At 45.2% G+C, this 22,280-nt stretch overlaps 1 protein-coding gene across 2 annotated transcripts; it reads left to right on the plus strand.

The window, feature by feature from the left end:
• Nucleotides 1-10: 10 nt before the first annotated feature.
• DYNLT2 (dynein light chain Tctex-type 2) lies at nt 11-13,538 on the plus strand. 2 transcript variants are annotated; one of them, XM_044379961.3, is made up of 4 exons: nt 33-262; nt 8,198-8,404; nt 10,921-11,079; nt 13,228-13,538. In XM_044379961.3, exons 1-4 carry the CDS (start codon nt 149-151, stop codon nt 13,336-13,338), a joined length of 591 nt encoding a protein of 196 aa, XP_044235896.1. In that variant the 5' UTR covers nt 33-148; the 3' UTR covers nt 13,339-13,538. The 2 variants fall into 2 exon arrangements, with proteins under 2 accessions (XP_026343723.1, XP_044235896.1); XM_026487938.4 differs by lacking the exon at nt 10,921-11,079 and having other exon boundaries at nt 11-262.
• Nucleotides 13,539-22,280: the final 8,742 nt, after the last annotated feature.

Genomic DNA, 22,280 nt, shown 5'->3' on the forward strand with positions numbered 1-22,280 from the left:
TGACGCACGCTCCGCCCCGCCCCCTCCCTCCCAGCCGCATTTCCGTGCCGGCGCGGCGCAAGCGCGGGACTTGAGCTCTCCAGAGAAGCGGCAGAGGCCTTTGGGGCGAGTGGAGGCGGGCCGCTGGGCGTGGTGGAGCGCGGAGGGCATGGAGAAACGCGGGCGAGGCGGGAAGTCGTCCCCGAGTCCAGCACCTCAAATGCAGCCGACGCCGCCGCAGCCTCGGAAGGAGAGGAGGCCCAGCATGTTCGAGAGGGAGGCAGTGAGTGCGGGGGCGGGGCGGGAGCACGGTGGCCTGCGGGGCGGGTGTCGGTGAGCGGCCGGTCGGTAGCCCTCGCGCTCCCGGGGCTCGCGCTCCCCTCCCTCGCGAGCCCCCCTCCTTCGTGCTCCCCCCTCCTTCGTGCTCCACGCGCTCGCGCCCCCCTCCCTCGTGCTCCTCCTGTTCCTGATCCCCTCCCTCGTGCTCCCCTACCTCATGCTCCCCGCGCTCGTGCTCCCCCCCTCGTGCTCCCCAGGCTCGCGCCCCCCTCCCTCGTGCTCCTCCGGTTCCTGCTCCCCTCCCTCGTGTTCCCCGCGCTCGTGCTCCCCGCGCTCGTGCCCCCCTCCCTCGTGCTCCTCCGGTTCCTGATCCCCTCCCTCTTGCTCCCTTCCCTCTTGCTCCCCGCGCTCGTGCTCCCCCCCCCCCGTGCTCCTCAGTTTCCTGCTCCCCCCCCCCCGTGCTCCCCATGCTCCTGCTCCCCTCCCTCGTGCTCCCCGCGCTCGTGCTTTCGAGGGCTCACACTCCTGGCGGGGCTGTGAGAGGCTCGTTGCACTCATGGCCGCATGTGTGCTGCGTTGACCAGGACAAGGGTCCGATGTGTTGAGTTTTCAGAAAGAGCTGCAGTCTCAGTATTTGAGGGTCGTGCAGGAGGAAAAAACAAATGCGAGACTTGTTGTCTGGAGTTAATGGAAGATGCCGTTCACTTTTATGGGTGGAATAATACCAGGGTTTCTGTGAGGCCATAGTTCGAAAACCATTATTGTAATCGAGACTTTTCCTTTTCTTGAGACGTTAAGTGAGGAAATAATTTGTCCAAGGATAGGGAACTGTAAGGCTAGAGCGGAGACTAGCATGTGCTCTGGGACTCCTGGTCCACTTGCCTCAAGGTTTCCTTTCCCACCTACTTAATGGGATCCATAATCGACGCAGTGAAGGAGAGAGCAGACAAAACGCTGATGTTGAAAGATCCTAAAACAGGGGCACCTGGGTGGCTCAGTCCTTAAGCGTCTGCCTTTGGCTCAGGGCGTGATCCTGGCCTTCTGGGATCGAGCCCCACATCAGGCTCCTCCGCTATGAGCCTGCTTCTTCCTCTCCCACTCCCCCTGCTTGTGTTCCCTCTCTTGCTGGCTGTCTCTCTCTCTCTCTGTCAAATAAATAAATAAAATCTTAAAAAAAAAAAAGAAAGAAAGAAATAAGGAAAGATCCTAAAATATTTCTAGGAATAAAACAGGAATCAAAACTTGTTGGCTCTAATGACAGCTCTGCGATGTCTACATTTTACAAAGGAAAGAACAGACTAGAGGAAGAAAATAATAGAGCAGTTTCACACAAGGAAGAGAAAGGGCAGAGTGAGGCTGAAAACCTTAATCTTTTGGAGGTGGAGTGTCATGCCTCCAAAAGCTATGCTGTGCAGTTTGGCCCCGTAACAGTATGAGCTCCAGCCATGCAGATCCACTTACATAGAGATTATTTTCAATAAATGTACTGAAAATTTATTTGGAGATTTGTAACAAATGAAAAGACATTTTTCTAGCTTACTTTATTGTAAGAATACAGTATATAACATTAAAAATATGTGTTTGTTACCTGTTTATATTATTGGTAAGGCTTGTGGTCAACAGTACACTATTAAGTTTTGTGGGACTCAAGTTACAGACTTTTTTTTTTTTTTTTTTACTGAATGGGGGTGGTCAGTGCCCCTAACCTTCCTGTTGTTCAAGGATCAGCTGTGTTGCCTGGTAATCTGTTTTATAGATAGATCATGAGCAGTAAAGAAAAATTTCTGTATTTCTGTATTTTGAGGTCATAAGGAAATACTAAAAACAGCTATGATCTTAATTTCAACAACTTGGATGAAATGCACAAATTCCATGAAGGACACTATTATGGGTTGAATTGTGTTCTCCTAGGATTCATATGTTGAAGCCCTTACCCCCAGTACCTCAGAACGTGAGTATATGTGGAGATAGGCCTTTACAGAACTAAGTTAAATTGAGACTGGTAGGGTTTCCCCTTATCCAGTCTCACTACTGTGCTTGTAAGAAGAGATTAAGGCACACAGGGTAGAACATGCCTAGCAGGGTGACCATGTGAAGATGCAGCAAGACAGCAGCCATCTGCAAGAGAGAGGCCTCAGGAGAAACCAACCCCACTGCCACTTTGATCTTGGATTTCCAGCCTCCAGAATTGTGAGCAAATAAACTTCTGTTGTTTAAGCCACCTGGTCTGTGGTCTTTTATTATGGCAGCTCTAGCCAACTAATACATAGAAACAAACTACCGTAGCTCGCTCTAGAAATAATAGATACCTGAATAGCCCCTATAATCTATTAAAGAAAGTGAATCTCTAGCTTAAAACCTTTCCATAAAGAAAACTCCAGGCCCAAATGGCTTTTCTGGTGAGTTTCTGCCAAATACTATATAGTGTTGTGCAAAATTGAAGAAAAGGGAATTCTTCCCAGTTAATCCTATGAGGTCAGCATTACCCTGCTATCAAAACCAGAATAATAAACACTTCCTCATAAACACAGATGCAAAAATTCTGAATGAAACTATAGCAAATTAAATCCAACAACATGTAAGAAAAATTAAATACATATACTGCACCTAACATAGGAGCACCTAAATACATAAAGCAAGACATAAAGGGAAAGAGACAGCAATGTAATAATAATAGGGGACTTCAATACCCCACTTCAATCAATAGGTAGATCATTCAGACAAAAAGTAAAACATCATCCTTAAGTGACACATTAGACCAGATGGACTTAACAGATATATAGAGAGCATTCCATCCAGGAACAGCAGAATACACATTCTTCTCAAGTGCACATGGAGCATTCTCCAGGAGCTATCACATTAGGTCACAAAACAAGTCTTCATAAATTTAAGAAGACTAAAATACCAAGCATCTTTACCAACCACAGTGGTATGGAACTAGAAGGCAATTACAAGAAGAAAAATGAAAAATTCACAAATATGTGAAGATTAAAAACATTCTATGGAACAACCAGTGTGTCACTGTAGAAATCAAGAGAAATTTAAAAATTCCTTGAAACAAGTGAAAGTGGAAATACAACATACCAAAATTTATAGAATGCAAAAAGGCATTTCCAAGAGGGAATTTCATAACAATAAATGCTTACCTCAAGAAACAATCTCAAATAAGCAACCTAACTTTACACATCAAAGACTAGAAAAAGAACAAATGAGATCCAAAGTTAGTAAAAATAAGGAAATATTTGAGCAGAAGTAAATGAAATAGATAATAAGACAATAGAAAGGATAAGTGAAATTAAAAGCTGGTTCGTTGAAAAGATAAACAAAATTGACAAATCTTTAGATTCACCAAGGAAACAGGAGAGGGCATAAATAAGAAATTTGAAACAGGAGGAAAAAAAATGAAGAACATTACAACTGAAACTGTAGAAACATAAAATATCATAAGATATTACTAGCAGTTATATGCCAACAAATTTGGACAACCCACAAAAAATGTATAAATTCCTACAATAGAAAACCTGAACAGATCAATTACTAGTAAGGAGAGTGAGTCAGTAATCAAAAATCTCCCAACAAACAAAAGTCCAGGACCAGATGGCTTCACTAGTAAATTCTACCAAACATTGAAGGAATTAATACCAATCTTTCTCAAACTCTTCAAAAGAATAAAAGAGGAAGGAACACTTTCAAACTAATTTTATGAGGCCAACATTACCCTGATACCAAAACTGTACAAGGACACCAAGTGGGTTTAAAGGGAACATACCTTAGCATAATGGAGGTCATATATAACAAGCTTACAATGAACATACTCAATGGTGAAGAGCTGAAAGTGTTTCCTTTAAGTTCAGGAACAAGACAAGGATGCCCATTCCCACCACTTCTATTCAACATTGTATTGGAAGTCCTAGCCAGAGAAATTAGGCAAGAGAAAGAAAGAAAAATCATCCAAATTGGAAAGGAAAATGTACAACTGTCACTATTTGTGTATGACATGATATATATGGTAAATCCTAACGACTCCACCAAGAAACTGTTAGATTCAATAAACAAATTTGGCAGAATTGCAGGCAACAAAATCAATATGAAAAAAAATCTATTGCATTTCTATACACAAACTATCAGAAATTAAGAAAACAACCTCATTTCACAATTGCATTAAAAAGAATAAAATGTCTAGGAACAAATGTAACCCAGGAGGTAAAAGTCCTCTACAGTGAAACCTGTAAGACATTGATGAAAGAAATTGAAGACAACACAAATAAATGGAAAGATATTCAATGTTCATGGATTGGAAGAATTAATATTGTTTAAATATACATACACCCAAAGCAATCTACAGATTCAGTGTAATCCCTAATAAAATTCCAATGGCATTTTTCACAGAACAAATAATCCTAAACTTTGTATGAAATCACAAAGGACCCCAAATACCCAAAGCAATATGGAGAAAGAAGAACAAAGCTGGAAGCATCTCACTTTCTGATTTCAAACTGTATTACAAAACTTTAGTGATCAAAACAGTATGGCATTGTCATAAACTCAGACACATAAATCAATAGGACAGAACAGCATCCAGAAATACACATTTATGGTGAATTAACTTGTAACAAAGGAGCCAAGAATATACATACAATAGGGAAAGGACAGTCTTTTCAATGGTTGTTGGGAAAACTGGACCACCGTTTTATATGTACACAAAAATAAACTCAAAATAGATTAAAGAATGTAAGACCTGAAACGACAAAACTCCAAAAAGAAAACATAGGTGGTAAACACCTTGACATCAGTCTTGGTGATGATTTTGTGATCCAACTCCAAAAGCAAAGGCAACAAGAGCAAAAATAAAGAGGTGGAACTACATTAAACAAAAAAACTTTGGCACAGCAAAGGAAATCAACAAAATGCAAAGGCAGTCTACTCAGTGATAGAGATTATTTGCAAATCATATAACTGATAAGAGATTAGTATCCAAGATACGTAAAGAATCCTACAACTCAACAGTAAAACAAAACAAAAACCAAACAAACCAAAAATCCCCTAGCAATTGGATTAAAATATGGTCAGAAATTCTGAATAGGTATTTTTCCAAAGAAGACATACAGATGGCAACAGGTACATGAGAAGATGCTCAACATCCCTAATCAGGGAAATGCAAATCAAAACCACAGTGAAATATTACCTCACACCTCTTAGATTGACTATTATCGAAAATATAGGACATGACAGGTGTTGGCAAGGATGTGGAGAAAAGGCAACCCTCATGCAGTGTTGGCGGGAATGTAAATGTGTACAGCTACCATGCAAAACAATATGGAGGTTCCTCAAAAAATTAAAAGTAGAACTACCATACAATTCAGCAATTCCATTTCTGGGTATTTGTCCAAAGAAAATAAAAACACTAATTTGAAAAGATACACACATCCCTGTGTTTATTGCAGCATTATTTACAATAAATAGCCAAGACATGAGAACAATCTAAATAGTTATTTATTCCTCCATTTAAAAAGATGAAATCTTACCATTTGCAATAACATCTGTGGACCTTGAGAACAGTAGGTTAAGTGAAATAAGTTACAAAAATACTGAATGATCTCACTTATATGTGAAATCTAAAAAGAAAATAGGTGAAGGAGGTCAATAGGTATAAAATTCCAATAAAATAATGATAATAATAATAGTAATAGTATATTATATTAAAGTGGGGTTTGTTCCAGGAATGCAAGGTTGGTTAAACATTCAAAAATCATATAACCATATTAACAAACTATTAGTGATGAAAATAGACTGGCAAATAATAACATTTCTACTCATATTAAACCAGCTCACCAAATAGTCACGGCCATAGCTGGACAATGATATATATCTAAGATGATGCTAGCTCTGTGAAATGTATGCAGTGGTTGAATAGATGATATGTACTTGTTATAATCAGATGCCAAGAGAAGAGCTGAAAGATTCTGCACTTAAACATGTTCTTTCTCTTGCCAACCTGCCAATCAGATAAACCCCTCGGGGCAAAGAATGGGAAGTATTGCTCCAGTGCCAGTTTCTGCCGCATAAAATAGAGAATAAATACTCTCACAATACTCCTAGGATTGTGATTTCTAATATTTACATTTTAAACTATTGACCTCTGCAGTAAAATATGATTAGGAGGGATGATAGAAATATGTAGACCTGTTTTACATACTTAGAGAAATCTAGAGGTAATAAACATCAAAATAAAAGTTGCTGGGTGCAACAGTAATCCTATATAAAAACAACTCCTAAAAACATAAAATGTGTTTTTAAATCACCTTAACACCTCATCAAAAAAAATAACAAAAGAATAAATGCTTCAGAAGAAATTGAAAGATTTGTGTTAAAATAAAGAATTACTTGGAAATAAAAATTCTTATATAAATGCCAAAGTAAACCATGTTCCTGTTTAGAAAAGCTATTGCAAAGTTACAGAATTACTTAATGTTATTTGTAAAAAGCATTACAAAGTATAAAGTTATCTTCATCCAAGCCCTGATCTCCTCCTAATCTGTTCACCACACCAACCAGAATGACCTTTTAGAACTGTAATTAAGAATATATCACTCATGTCCTTAAATTTTTCCAGCACCTTCCCACCGTTCTGAGAATAAAATCCAAACTGCTCACCACATTCTACTCAGTGCTTCACAACCTGCTCCTTGGTTGCCTTGCTAGCTCCCTTCATGTCACCACTCTGCCTCACTCGGAACACTTGACCCAGACTGACCACAAACCCGCTCCTAGAACACACTGCCTTGAAGCCTTTGTTCTTTTTGGGCTTCAGCCCAAATCTAACTTCATTCAGAGGGGCCATCTCTGGCCACTCTGTCTAAATTAGTCCCTCCCAATGAGCTCCTACCAAGTCAGGTGGTTTTATTTTTATAGCAATTGCTACTATTTAAATCCGCTTATTCATTTTCCTATATGCTTTCAATTGTCAGTCAGCCCTCCTGTCCATTGGAATGATCCCTGCATGAATGCAGACTCCTTGATTATGAGTTAACATAAGCCGAACAATTAATCCCTAGCTATTACAACAAAGCTCACCACTGTAACTTCAGAGCCTAGAACATTTATCTGGACCATATTAGGCACCAATAAACATTTCTTTAAGGAGTGTCGAATGTCACAGAATGAATGTTGAATGTCGAAAGCATAAAATTTTGATGTGTACCACATCAATTCATTTTGCTATCTTTTCAACTTAAGACTTATGTAATGTTACTTATGTAAATGTTATGTAAAGACTTATGTAAATAATGGTATTTATTCAAAGACAAATAAAAGTAAATAATTAAAATTGTAAGAAGACAATGAAGGATAATATTTTCATAACCTCAGGGTAGAGAACAAGAAAGTTTTCTTTACACACCTGCCTCCTAGCACCATTTGCCCTCCCTGGAGGCCTCTCTTGTTTCTGGTTTTTTGTATCTTCTATGGATATTTTAAATGTTATCTATGCAAATTTCTGTTTATAGATAAATAGATGATAGCTAGCTTGCTAGATTATTATTTTTCCTTTTGCCCAATCGGTAGCCAGGAGTGAATCAGTGAATCTAGGATTCAGCAACTTCTTTATCACAGAAGTCAATTAGAATGGATTTCCAAACTTTGTGTCAGCTATGCCCCATGGTACCAGGGTTCTTAAATCTAAAATTTCATTTTAGGGGTGCCTGGGTGGCTCAGTCGTTAAGCATCTGCCTTCGGCTCAGGGCGTGATCCCGGCGTTATGGGATCGAGACCCGCCTCAGGTTCCTCCGCTGGGAGCCTGCTTCTTCCTCTCCCACTCCCCCTGCTTGTGTTCCCTCTCTCGCTGGCTGTCTCTCTCTGTCAAAAAATACATAAAAAAAAAATCTTTAAAATTTCATTTTACTATTAAAAAAGTAATCTCTTTCCCTTCCCCCTCTTTCAGTATGCACAGATTTTAAAGGAAAGACTGAGAGAATCGGTTCATGATGTTCAGTATGTAGAGCCTCCATTTGATGATTCAATTGCTGATCTAGGTAAAGAATGGAAGAGTGCCCTGGCAAAATTAAAGTTTGCTAATTCATATAGAATGCAGCCGTTGAAAAAATTCCAAGCTCATTCAGTAGAAACTAAAGTCCAGCAGATATTAAAGGTAGGTTGATAAATACATATAATAGCAATATCTTAGCTTTGGAGATTTGATAAACTATATTAAGATTTATGGCCATATATTTCATTGATTGATGTTTTTTGTAGCATTTATCTCTGAAAATAAAAAAGTACTCTGTAGTCCTACTCAAGAACCTTCACATCAGTGCTGTGAGCTAGATTTAATTCTTTTGTTATTTCAGCTCTTAACTGCCCATAAATTATTTCTCTCTCAGGTTTCGTGTTTTCCCGTATTTGGAGGAATGAGTTAAACAAAACACACTGCTCTGTATATGGGTGTGAAAAGTTGGTTCCTGGACACTAAAGCGTCTTAAGGACAGGCAACTGCCAACAAATGCACAGGTTCCCTTCTTTCAACTGACTGGTATCTAAAGGTCATTTAAGACAGTTGTTTCCAGGCTAATCCAAAAAAGCTTCTTCAATTTTATGAAATACTGTAAGACTAATATTAATACCAACATTATTTATACTAATGTTGGTATCTGAAAGCTACATTGTTCAGATGGAAAGAATTCCTTCATCATCTTTCTTAAAGGAGCAAATTAAAATTTTTTATTTATAGAAAGTTTGAGGGACAACTTTTTCTGAATCCCCTTTTCATCTGGTCTCTAGTGCTGGGCACCAGGCACCCAGGCATTTTCTGATGGCCAGATCCCCCTGGGGGCTCCACCAAGCCTGAGTCTACCTCAGATAGGTTCCTTGTTTCAAAGTTCCCTCCCCCTTCAGTTTACAAGGTACATCCCTTCAGACACAACTGATGTGAGCTAGCTGTTGGGAAGAAAGCATCTCTTTATTTTGCATAAATGATTAATACTTTTTTAATCCTATTAAAGTTTATTGTTTAAATGAATTAACTTTTATTAATACAGAAGAATATTTAGGGGGCCTACTGTAGCCTCCCTCTACTACCATAGACAGAAAACTGAGCTAATCATTGTCAGATGGCTCATTGCTTCAGGAAATAAATTCAACTCAATTTGATACAATAAAATAACTATTGATTACCTTCTTATTTAAACACTAGCAGCAAGCATTTGTGACATGAGAATATACATTTTGGTGTGTCTCTTGCTTGGTCTTACCATATAGACTGAGTTCAGACTTATTGGGTATAGTAGGATTTCAAACTGTATTTACATATGTTAATTTACAGAATTTCATCGAGCATGATAGGGCCTGGAACAGCTGATTGGATATGTAGGTGGATAGGTCAGGGTCATAAGGAGGCCACGGATTTTTCCCTTGGGTTCAAGGAAAATTCAGCATAGTTCTTGATGCAGAAATGGTTTGTACTGGGGCGCCTGGGTAGCGCAGTCCTTAAGCGTCTGCCTTTGGCTCAGGGCGTGATCCCGGCGTTCCGGGATCGAGTCCCACATCGGGCTCCTCCACTGGGAGCCTGCTTCTTCCTCTCCCACTCCCCCTGCTGTGTTCCCTTTCTTGCTGGCTGTCTCTCTGTCACATAAATAAATAAAATCTTTAAAAAAAAAAAAAAGAAAAGAAATAGTTTGTACTGCTGGAGCTTGTGGGTGTCTTCCGACAGCAAGTGCTCATTCTTTATTAAATAGGAGCACGTGGTGGGCGAAGCCTGAGGTCTGTTAGGCAGATTCAGAAGAGAGAATGGATGTTGCTACATGACTGAAAGAACCACAGCCAGTGCCTGAGGGAAACGAATGCTTCTAGACCCAGTTTTAGGTCCAGCACCATATTCTAGAAGGGAATCAAAACCAAAAAAAAGAACAATATATTTGGTTTTACTTGCCTATAAAATTAGCTGGTAGGAGTTCATTCGTTATTGCGGGACCCAGAACCGAGTTAATTCATCATTGTCCGGGTAAGTCAGAGGCACTTGCAGTCTGCTCATGAGGTGGGCCAGCCTGCTTCCCGGCCGTGGGAAAGCCTAGTGCTTCATGGCTCATATCTGTCTCCCCAGATGTGATTAATCCACAGCAGACACGGCAGGAAACCTGGGGTCTCCTCAGCATCCACCCGGAGTCCACAGAGAGAGCCACAGAGTGCCAAGCCATGGGGAGAGGGCTAGAGAAGTGGCGTTCATTCAGGGAGACTGGTGAAGACAGGAGTCATATAATACAGGCTCCAGTCCAGGAAACCCAGGCTTTAGGAAAACTCAAGTCTGAGTTTTAGCAAATACGGAAATTATAGAAAGATTTCCTTCATCTACCTAAGCATTCCCAGAAGCATTGTTTTAAAATTCTCCTGTGTGTCCCCACCAGTGTTTGATGGGGTGACCTAGTAAAGGAAAACCTAGAGGTTAAGAGTGGTAATGAAGAGCAATTGAATGTAATTAAAAAACCAAAATAAACTTTATTCAACATTGTTATTGAAATAAATTGGTAAGCACAACATTCATTTAATGTTATTTGGTTAGGAATGCATGTATTTTTTTAAGTTATATGTATTATTTAGATATATGTTTTCTTGAATTTCTATGTAGAAAATATTTGGTTTGAAAATTAAGATGTTTTTCCTATTTTTTTAAAGGAAAGTCTTAAAGATGTCAAATATGATGATAAAGTCTTCTCTCATTTGTCACTTGAATTAGCAGACCACATCTTGTCAGCAGTGAAAGAATTTGGGTACCACCGTTACAAGTTCATTATAAAAGTATTATTTATTCAAAAAACTGGTCAGGCAATAAATGTGAGTAGCACACTGACCCAGCATCTATCAGCCAGTGCTCCAGTGTCCCCTCTAGTGACCTGACCATTCCTGTGCCACCTGCCTCCCAGGCACTTTGAGGCCCCCAGGTGCCTCTCTGACAAAGGATGATTTTGTTAGCTGTATCTTCCTTCACTGCCTGTTATTTGAAAAGTACTAACCCAGAAATGGCAATTTTCTATTGATAATTTATTAAACTATATGACTACCCTATTCCTTGGTCACACTAATTTTGACAGTTTGTTATTTGATAAGTAACCAGTAAGTTTATTTTGAGCACTAAAGGGAGTTAGATTAGGTACTGAGAAAAAGACAAAAAATGGGGAGACGCAGACCATGATTCTCTGAGAGTTTTTACTGTACTTGAGGAAAGGAAACAATTGCAGGTCGGAGGTTAAGAAATGGGGGGGCGCTTGGGTGGCTCAGTCGTTAAGCGTCTGCCTTCGGCTCAGGGCGTGATCCCAGAGTCCTGGGATCGAGCCCCACATCAGGCTCCTCCGCTGGGAACCTGCTTCTTCCTCTCCCACTCCCCCTGCTGGTGTTCCCTCTCTCGCTGGCTGTCTCTCTCTGTCAAATAAATAAATAAAAATCTTTAAAAAAAAAAAAAAGTTTAAGAAATAGAATGGGATGGACAGTGGGCCAGCCAGGGTTTCGAAATCCAGTCGACCTAGATATGAACACTGGCAGTGACAGTTGGAGCCTGCGGCCTGGGCATAGCTGTTTTCACCTGTAAAATGGAGACAGTACACCTACTGGCCGCAGCTGCCCTGATGGTCAAGTGAGGTAGTCTGTAAGAAAGCCCTCCACCTGGTCTCTGGCACAGTCCTCAGTAAGCAGCAAGGCAATTACTGTCATTTACAAATACGGATACACTAGGCCACGTGAGCTTGAGTGAGCTGCCCGTCAACATGTGGCAGCCGGGCACGGTCTGCAGTCTTCGTGGAAGCAGGCGGAGGGGCGCTGGCCACACGGGAGTCGGCAAGACAGGTGGCCTTGGCTCCCAGGGAGAGGAGAACACTAGCACATACTTCTCACGTGGAGAAGATTAAAGTAGGGCAATGTGATAGAGTGGCAGAGTGGCCACTGGGATTGTCTGGAGACAGGGAAGGCCCTCTGCTAGAAGAAACCAGCTGTGCCAGAGATCCGGGAGAAGGACTTGGCAACCAGAGAACACGGGAGTGCAAAGTTGCCATGGCAGCGGGGAACCTGGTGTGCTTGGTTAGTAACCTGTGTGCTTGCCGTATGTTTTGGTTGCAGACATGGGTATGATGTGCATTGGCTAATCGTACCATACAACAAACCACCCCAGAACTTAGCGGCTTAGAACATCATTCTGTGGGTCAGCCCACCTGCAACAGCTGCTTTTCCAACTGTTCTCCCTGACGCACTCACAGCCCCTTGGTGACTCTGCTGTGCTTCAGGTCCAACACGGCCTCACCCACATGGTTTTGGCTGGTGCTGGCTGCTGGGTGGGGCTCGTGAGTCACAGTCCTCCAGTGGGCTGAGTGGCTTTCCTTATGTGGGGGTCTCCTCACAGGGTTCTGAGCAGGTGGGAGCAGAAGACCTCTGAAGGCTTTGGAAGTCACACAATGTCCCATTCTTTTGCTCACAGCAAGTCCCAAGGCCAATTCATACTCAAGGTCTGGAGAAACCACAAAATGTTTGTGGCCATTTATATCCACCATGGAAAAGTAGGCTGTAGTCAAATCATGTATGGCCTTGTGAATGAAGCAAATGATTTAGAATTTTCTCTAACTGCCTGCTTGGATAATCAATGCCATTTCTTTATTTTAAAACAAGGTTCTAATAGACTTTCCCTTGAAATTTTTTAAAGATGGAAAGGAAAATTCCATATCAGGGCCTGTAACACAGAGGAATAGTACTGTATGCAGAATTCTTAGACCCAGTTTCAGAGGGCTCCCGTCCCTGCCCCCAGACACTCTGCTAAGGTCCAGTCCCTGTGCCAGAGAAGGACCACTCCAGGAAGAGAAGAGGGGCCCTTTCAGGAAAGGGGAAACTGGACAAATTACTTTTTAATATCACTTTCTAAGATACTTTATAGACTTTATAGAAGTTTACTTCTTAATATGTTCGATTGAATGTTGGTCTTTTGAAATTTGTGTATCACAGATTGCCAGCAGATGGATCTGGGATGTTGCGTGGGACAGCTGGGTTGCAGTGAAACATGAAACAGAAACGTACGTCGCCTTGGCCCTGGTGTTTGCTCTCTATTGTGAATAGCTCATTAACACGTATGGGAGTGCTTGCCTCTCCACTTTCCCGAGATGCGTGACTTTGAAGATTTGCAAACTTCATAGGAGTTTTGATTAGCTATACTTTTGCCTCCAGTTGAAGCTTCATTGTATTCTTTTAACAATAAACAAGTAAAAGCCAGATTTTTACCTTCATACTTGTTAGTTATCATATTTATTGATGTTCTATTACCCCAAAGTATAAAAGTATGAATGATACATATGGGGATAGATAGATATGAGTATATAAATGCGTATAGTGGATTCTAATATAGGGAAATTACTTATTTTTAGAATTAAGACAACTAGAATTTGATACAGGAAATTATGACACAACATTGTAATGTGTCAAGTAAATGTTAAAATAGATTTTGGAAAACTTCTAAGGGCAGTTGTATTTTTAAATGGCATTTTAATATGTTACGGGCATTCTTTAGAAAGGACTTACAAGTTTGAAATAAAGACCTTAATGTATTTAACACATCCCTAACCAATCAAAATGCTTAAAGGGTGGTCATTCTTTTTGTTAGTCTGTTAGTTAAATTCTTTTTAGGTGCAAGAACTGAAAAACCTAATCTAGTTGCTTCAAAAAAAAAAAAAGACAATTTTATTTTCCAGGCATTTGATCAGGGATCCAGGTTGTTTGTGTCTTTCCCCTCTCCCCCCAGACTTTTACATACATTTGTTTAACTTCATAGAATTTACTCGTGTTCCTGTCTATGACTAGACGTGTCATAGTTCACTCCTTGGGGCTGGGGCTGCATCCCCCCTTTGCTGGAGCACATGACCACATGAAAAGAGTAGACAGGACTATCAGGGCTCTCCCAGCAAGGAAGCAGGGGGTGGGCTTGGAGGAGGCAGCCAATAACGTCTGTGGTCAGATGACTTTCAGAGTTGTAATCAGAACTCGAAAAACCATGTCAAACTGCATGGATGGTTAAAACAGCCATTAGATGGATAGTCCAAAGACTGGAAGGTAGAAAGGTAGAGGAGAGTTTTCTTTTCACTCCATGTGTTATCATGACCTAGATAATCCAGGACTGACAGTTCCGTGCTGCGCAACGTAAACATGCTCAATGTCGCCCAAAGAATCTTCAGCACGGGAGTTCTCAGTTGTGAGCGGTGGCTGCAGAAACAGTGGTAAGGAGGCTGTGCCGCAGCTCCTGGTAAGCAACGCACCTTCCTGGTGAACTTGCAGGAATCATTAGTTGTAAAGCGCACGGCCCCACAGATGATTTGTAAAGTGAGAATGATACCGTCCTTCTAAGGCTAGTGTGGGAACTACATGAGGTAATTAATAACCAAGCGCTTGTGCCCAGCACCTCAGAGAGCCCTGGAGTTTCCTACGGCCTAAAATGTGACCTGTTGGTATTACCTGATTTGAGGTCTCAGAAGTACCTTCCGCTCTGCTCTTTCTCTTGCCTTCCCCAACCCTATACATGCTTTGTCCATACAAGTGACTCAAATCCTCCCTTCTCCTCCACCAGGTCTTGTCTGGCTCTGTGCAGTGCCCCTTTCTTCCGTGTATTCATTTGTTCACTGTTTTGTTCAGCCACACTCTGTGTGCACCATGTCCCAGGCACTGTGGGAGGCTCAGGTGTGCAGCAGGGCCCTGGTCTCAGCGGGGTTCCATCGAGGCAAGAGCACCTCCGGAGGAACAGGCAGCACACCCTTCTTTGCATCCCACAGAACACTGGTGGTGTGGCCACCTGGAAGGCATGACCCGGGTCATGTCAACCCCTGGCCGGGTTGCCTCAGTCATCCTCGGTCACCTTCTGAATTAAAACAAACTCTTCTGCCTACTCTTACAGGTCTGATTCTCCAGGGAAGAGAGCTGCCATTTTCAGAGGTTTGATGGATTCCAGGTGCATGTGAACATCTCTAACCCAGCAGTACTTCTCGCTGCTGCCCCCACTTGACCTCCTCTGTCATCAGGCGCCTTGGATGCCCTCCTTTGTACTTTCCCCTGTCTCGTGCAAGTTTCTGTTCAGGCCTCCCTCTCACCACAAAGACCCCTTCCTGCCTCTCCTCCTCCAAGCTGTATGGAGGCTTGTACCAAGAGAGCCTCTGCCCTGCACTCAGTCACATCTTCCCACTCTGCCTCGGCTGCCACTTTACCGTGAGCCTGCAGAAGCCACTGGCCATCCTTCTGAACTAATTTCCCAGTGCCATTAAGGAATCCTACGAATCACATCAGATATGACACAGATGTTTGCTTCAGCTGCTAGAGAAATCTGCAGGCCCCTGATCTGACCTCCTGCTTCTCAAAGCTTTTCCTAGCACGTTAGTGACCTTCCTCTGCAGGGTTCACAGCACTCCTCTATATTCCCAACCTCTCCTCCACATGTATTTTGAATCTCTTTCCTTTTTTTAAAAATATTTTTATTTTTAAAAATATTTTATTTATTTATTTGAGAGAGAGTGAGTGAAAGAGAGCATGAGCAGGGAGAGGGGCAGAAAGAGAAGCAGACTCCCTGCTGAGCAAGGGAGCCTGACACAGGGCTCGATCCCAGCACCCCGGGATCATGACAGACACGTGACCAACTGAGCCACCCAGGCGCCCCTTGAATCTCTTTCCTTAATAAGGACTTGGCTTGTCCCCACGGAAGAGTCTCTGTTCTCTGAAAGGGAGGGATATGCAAAGCAACCTCCAAAGGAGCCCTAAGACCAAAGAAAAAGGCCAAGTCCAGCTTGAGGAGAAACAGTTTGTTAAGGGGACTTGTGGACAGAAGTGTGTCTTGGGTGGCAGTGATGGATAGATTGCTCCAACCCCACCTTCCTTAAGACCTGCTTTTTCAGCCCTGGAGGGTGGGCATACCTGGGGGGGGGGTGTCAGTCAGGAGGACAATGGTCAAGTATCCCTGTGTGTCATAGTCCTATGTCCAGGGCAGAGCAAGCACATCAGGTCCTGAGAGTGTGCCTAATTAAGGGTGCGCTTAAACAGAATGACAGCCTGGGGTAGGGGCTGTGCTCCAGAAGGTCACAGAGTGGCCATCATGGGTTTGTCCAAGGTGACATCCATCTGGTTCACCCAGCCCCTCAAGCAAAAGCTGTTTTTCCTCTTAGTCCCTAACGCAACCCTCTGGACTTAAACTGTGTGGATTCACACCTCTTCACGTCTGTGTGCCACTACTGCCCACGGCCCCTGGCTTGTTCCTTCTCATTACCTGAAGACAAGAGCTAGGGGACTCCAGCCCCCATCTCTGTTGACTCCTGCTACCATTTGTTGTGACTTCAATATCCACTCAGATAACTGTCCAGTAAGGCTGTCCCCACGTGGGCATGGTTCTGATATGGACAAATTCTGATTGCCACAGTCCAGTTAAGAAACACCAGTCCCCCAGAAGCATGATTCAAATTTCAACTACTCTGCTGCATTGACTGAGGAAGTGCACCAAGTACAGACCTCACAGCCAGCGCTCAGCCCGCAGATCACCACGCCAATGACCTGCACATGTTCTGGTCTTCCTCGCAAAGCCCGTCAGGGACTGGTCACTGCACCCCGGTTATTCAGTGCTTCGGGCCACAGCACAGACAGCAAAGTGTGCAGCTGTACCGCCTCCTTGTCTCCCAGTGACACAGCCACAGGATGGTTCACAAAAATGGACCATAAAAAGAAAATTCCGTCTGACATTAAAATTTTGTTTTACAGAATTTGCCAAAAAAGTTGAAAGTTCATCAAAGAAATAAGTGAGGAGCTGAAAATGAAATTGGATGTGATTAGGAAATTTGAAAATGACTAGAGTGAAGCCGAGATGATGAGACCTCAGCCTGCACAAAGGTACTGTCCAACAAGGAAAAGAGCATGGTAACGTTGGATCCACATCCTTTAAACCGCTGTTGGAACAGAAAAATGCTTGTAGTCGACAAGACCTCCTTCTGCTTTGGACCGAAGACGGTATAATAATGACAAATCCCAGTGGGCCTGGCTAGCATTCAGGCCAAGCGTTGACGTTAGTTGTCATGTCAAAGAAACTGTAACTACAGAGAGACGGAAGAGCAAGCTTGACCTGCAGTAAAGCTGGTTCCATCCTTGCAGAGGTCCGTGGAGTTGGTCAGTGTTGAGCTCTGGTGAAGCCGCTGGGCCAGACCAGGGTGCTGCTGGGAGACCTGCCCCCAGACCGCACAGGTCAGTTAGAGCAGGTGGTCGTGACAAAGGGTGAAGAGACACTGAGAACAACTTCACGTTAAGGACACTTGGAGATATTTTACAACACCGAAAATGCAAAACATCAAATGTTGGATGGAGTATGACAATTTATCAAGGCACAAAAAGGTAAGTGATAGTAGGAGAAGGCAAGTGCTTTTCAAACTACTCGGTAAAGTTTTTAGACAGAAATAAAGCACTAATTCTTCGTGTTTTTCGTATTTATAGTGTACTAAATATTTTACAATTAAAAAAATTCTCTATACATTTATAATTGGCAGTAAGGGAGTTTTAAATATTTTACCGAAAGTTTTGGGTAATTATAATTTTTCTCTCTGATTATTAAGATCACTTTGGACGATCTCAGCTTCCGTGGTATTTTTTACAGTCCTGTGCTCTCAAGAAAACTAGGAATTCTGTACTCCAGCTTCCTGATTCCTTGACCAATTCACATTTGGTGACCTTTTCCTCTAGCCCACCTTGGTCATCTACTCCTTGGTTCATCCTGTAGACTCAGCTATCATCAACAGCAGTAGGACCTCTGAAATCTTGGACTCAAAGCGGGTTATTTTTATACAATCATTTTCTGTCCTTAGGGTTCAGCACCTGTAGAATCTTACTGAAATCTCCATTCAATGCAATAGCCCATCATTATAATCGCTCCCTTACAATCACACTCAAATTCCTTTGCCCCCTTACTCATCTGGGAAAACCCCTTCCTGAAGGAAATGCATATTCTTAGCCTGAATTCAAGTAGCTAAATTTGACAGAGAACATGGGAAAACCAGACCAACTGGTTTCCCTTGAAGCTCTCCAGCAAAAACCTGCAGCAGGCAAACCCCTTGGTACCCTAGGAACTTCGCTCTCCCACCTCTCCCCACTACCTCCTTATTGCTCTCCTTTCTTCACTTCTGTGCGTTGTTTCACCTCCTATTTCTTTCAGGAAAGAGAAAGTATCAGAGGAAAATCTTTCAGGTTTTCCACCACCACATCTCAAAATCTACTTGCATCTGCAGCCACATTCTGTTTTCTGTCTTGTCCCAGTGGATGGACGGCGCCTCTTGCTGTCAGGGGTTTACCCAGCACCTGTGCTGGCTTCTGGCCTTCCCAGAGCTGCCTCCCATAGCTCCTGCACGTGATGTCCCCTCTGCTCCCCCTCATCAGCATTCAAGCTTGCCCTTGTGTCCCATCTTAAAGACAACAGCCCACTTCTCCAGCTACCATCTTTCTCTGGTACTCGGCACAAACGTATTCACATATTAACCTCCTGTTCCCTCCTCAAGAGACTTCAGTCTGGCTTCTGAAGTTGACACTCCTTAGAAACAGCTCCACAAATAATTAAGTTTGCTCATTCCCCCGGATTGCTAAATACAATGGACATTTCTCTGTCCTCATCTTATTCAACCTCTCAGTTGACATAGTTGACTGTCCCTCTTTATGAAACACTCTATCCTCTCGGTTTACAAAATCTGTCACTTAGTTTTCTACCTATTTCCAACTTAGTACATAGTAAGGTAGTATTTGATGAATGAATGAATGATTCTCTATATTTCTATCACCTAACATAATTCTTAGTTCATAGCTTCTTTTCATAAAATATTTGTGAAATAATTGGATGGACATTATTATTTTAATCCTACAAATGAGGAAATGGAGTTTCAGAGAGATTATAAATTTACCCATTATGGATCACACAGCTATTACGTGGCACAGTTGGTACTGATAACAATCTTATCTCTTTTTTTTTTTTTAAAGATTTTATTTATTCAACAGAGATAGAGACAGCCAGCGAGAGAGGGAACACAAGCAGGGGGAGTGGGAGAGGAAGAAGCAGGCTCATAGCGGAGGAGCCTGATGTGGGGCTCGATCCCAGAACACCAGGGTCACGCCCTGAGCCGAAGGCAGGCGCTCAACCGCTGTGCCACCCAGGCGCCCCTTATCTCTTTTTTTTTTTTTTAAGAGGGAGGAGGGAGGGGCAGAGGGAAAGGGAGAGAGAAGATTCCAAGCAGGCTCCACACTGAGCGGAGAGCCCCATGCTGGGCTCGATCTCACCAGCTTGAGATCAAGACCTGAGCCAAAATCAAGAGTCCGATGCTCAGTCGACTGAGCCACCCTGATGCCCCCAAAATCTTAACTCTTAATCTTTGTTCTCACCATTGCATCATGCCACTGCCCTGTATATTTCACCCCTACCTCCTGGAATCTGCCTTAATTTACCCTACTCTCGACCCACACTGGAATGGCTGATGTGCCTAAATATGCTTCCTATTTTTCCACCTTCAGTCTTTTCAGGCTTGAAACCCTATTCCCGCTTCCAGTTGTACATTTACCTGGGGTTGTCCTACCAGTCTCTCAAGATACTTTTCAAATTCTATTTGTTCTAACCTTAAAATCTTGACTTTTGTACTTGCAAGGAAATTTTTTCCCCACCTAAACTGCCTTTAAATACATTTATATATTTGTGTCCTATTCTTTCAGTGTTGAAACCGCTCATGGGCAGTGTCTCCTTAATATTCTGGCTTCCTTGCATGTTGAAAGGCTGAGTCAATATCTGTTGACTTGGAATGAAGAGTTTTAAACTTGCGTCTGATCTAGAGACAGAATATCCAAGGGAAGAGAGTGGACCGAAATAACTATGTATACACACACACACACACACACACACACACATATGTATATATTTAATGTTAAATTCTATCTAGAGATCTGAGTGAGGGCCCTGATCAGTTAAGAGAATTTGGGAGAAAGTTGATTTTTCTTGGTGGTATTCAGACAGGCCATTTTCTTCAGTGGGTAGGGAAATGGGGAGCTGGTCTGATGAGGTTGTGAGTGGAAGCAAAGTTTAAATGAGGAGCCTTTGTGAGTCTCCCGCTATTGGTGCCATTTCTGAGCTGATGGGAATGGAAAGTCAGGAGTAGGTGGGCTGGGAGAATCAAAGTAGGTCCTTTAACCCTTTGCTTCGCCTTTCCAAACCTGTGTTTGTTGAGTGTAAGCAAAAATCATGAAAGCAGGGTCGTGTGTCTAGTGCCCTGAGCAAGTCCTCTACACTCTCCCTAATGAAGTGTCTGCTGAGAGGGCAACTGCAACACATTGCTGGGGCCCTTGTCGTCACAACTGTCTGCCATGTTCTCGCAAGGTTCAATTCCTAGCGTGTGTGAGAAATCCTGGAAGTGAGCAGGGGAAGTCTACGAACGAGGGTTCATAATAAATTCAGCTCAATAAAACTCCTCCCATTACGTCGGAGTCTTTTATCAGCCTGCCATTGTACTCTGACCTGTGCGTAACCCTGAAGATCAGGGTTCCCCGCACTTTACAGATGAGGCAGGAGGCCCGGGGAAGGTCGGGAGGGTCCCCATTGGAGCAGCGCTAGGGAGCTCTTCTGCGCGCCCGGACGCGCCCGGTCGCCTTCTAGGGTCTCAGGTGCGGGGTGCGGCGGAGCGCACACTGCGACGCACAACCTCACGCATGCACGCTGTCCGATTTCGACGGCCCTGGGGCGGACGTGCGCGAACTTTCCCAATGAAAGCGGCCGAGGACGTCGCTGGAGCGCGCCGGCTGCCTGGCAGGTGGCTCAGGAGCTGCGGAGAGCGCGAGGCCGCCGGCAGAGAACAAAGGCGGCCGAGGGGCGGTGGCCAAGGACCCCACGCGAGGAAATGGGCAGGGGCCCTCACAGCCCCCCGCGACACAGCCCACAGGGGCGGTGCCAGGACGCGGGAAAACCCGGGGGGAGGGCGTGGGTCCCTCGGGATTGAGGGGGAGGGCGGACGCCTGGAGGGAGGGTCCCTTGGGAGAGGGGGGTAGGAGGACAGGGACCCTTGGGAGAAGAGGGGGAGGAGGAGGAGAACCCCGCGGGGGAGTGGGGTAGCGGCGGCGGGGACCCCTGGGGGGAGGGGGCGGAGGGTCCCGCGGGTGAAGGGAAGGGGGAGGGGCGGCGGGGACCCCTGGTGGGAGGGGGCGGAGGGTCTCTCGGGGGAGGGGAGGGGATTGGGGCGGAGGGGGCCCCTGGGGGGAGGGGCGGGGGAGGCGGAGGGTCCCTCAGGGGAGGGGGAGGGGCGGCCCCCCTGGAGGGAGGGTCCCCCCGGGAGGGGAGGGGAGGGGGCGGGGCGGCGGGGACCCCCGGGCGGGGCGGCGCGGGCGCGGTGGGAGGAGAGGGCTGACGTGTGGCGGGGCCGGGCCGGGCAGGGCCGGGGGCCGCGGGGAGGGGGCGGCTGCGAACGCGCCAAGTGGCGGCGGGCCGGGGCGGGGCTGGGGGCTGAGGGGACGGCGGGAGGTGGGGCCGCGGAGCGCGCCAGGCTGCGGCGGGCCGGGAGGTGGGGTGGCGGCGGCGGCCCGAGGATCGCGCGGGGCCGCGGAGCGCGGCGGGGCGGGAGCAGCTGAGGGCCGCGGTCGGCGGCGGCCGGGGGGCCGAGGGGAGCGGCGGCCGGGAGGCGGAGAGGGGCCGCGGGGAGCGGGCGGCGGAAGGGCGCGGCGCGCGGGGCGGAGGAGCGCGCGGGGCCGAGGGGCGCCGGCGCGGCGGGAACAGCCGAGGCCGGCGGACGGCGCCGAGCGGCCGGCGGGGCTGACGCGCGCGGGCCGCCGGCGGCCTCCTTCCGCCCCCTCAGCCGCGGCGCCCCGGCGGCGCGCTGGCGGCGGCCATGGCGGTGGCGGCGGCGCTGGCGGGCCGCGGGGCGCGCGGCGGCAGGGGCCGGCCCCCGGGCGGCGGGCGGGCGGAGGGGGCGGGGCCCGGGCGGCGGGCGGCCCGCGCGGCGGCGGCGGCGGCGGCAGCGGCGGCGGCGGCCGGGACG

This window comes from Ursus arctos, unplaced genomic scaffold (assembly GCF_023065955.2).
Source record: "Ursus arctos isolate Adak ecotype North America unplaced genomic scaffold, UrsArc2.0 scaffold_13, whole genome shotgun sequence".
Taxonomy (NCBI): Eukaryota; Metazoa; Chordata; class Mammalia; order Carnivora; family Ursidae; genus Ursus; species Ursus arctos.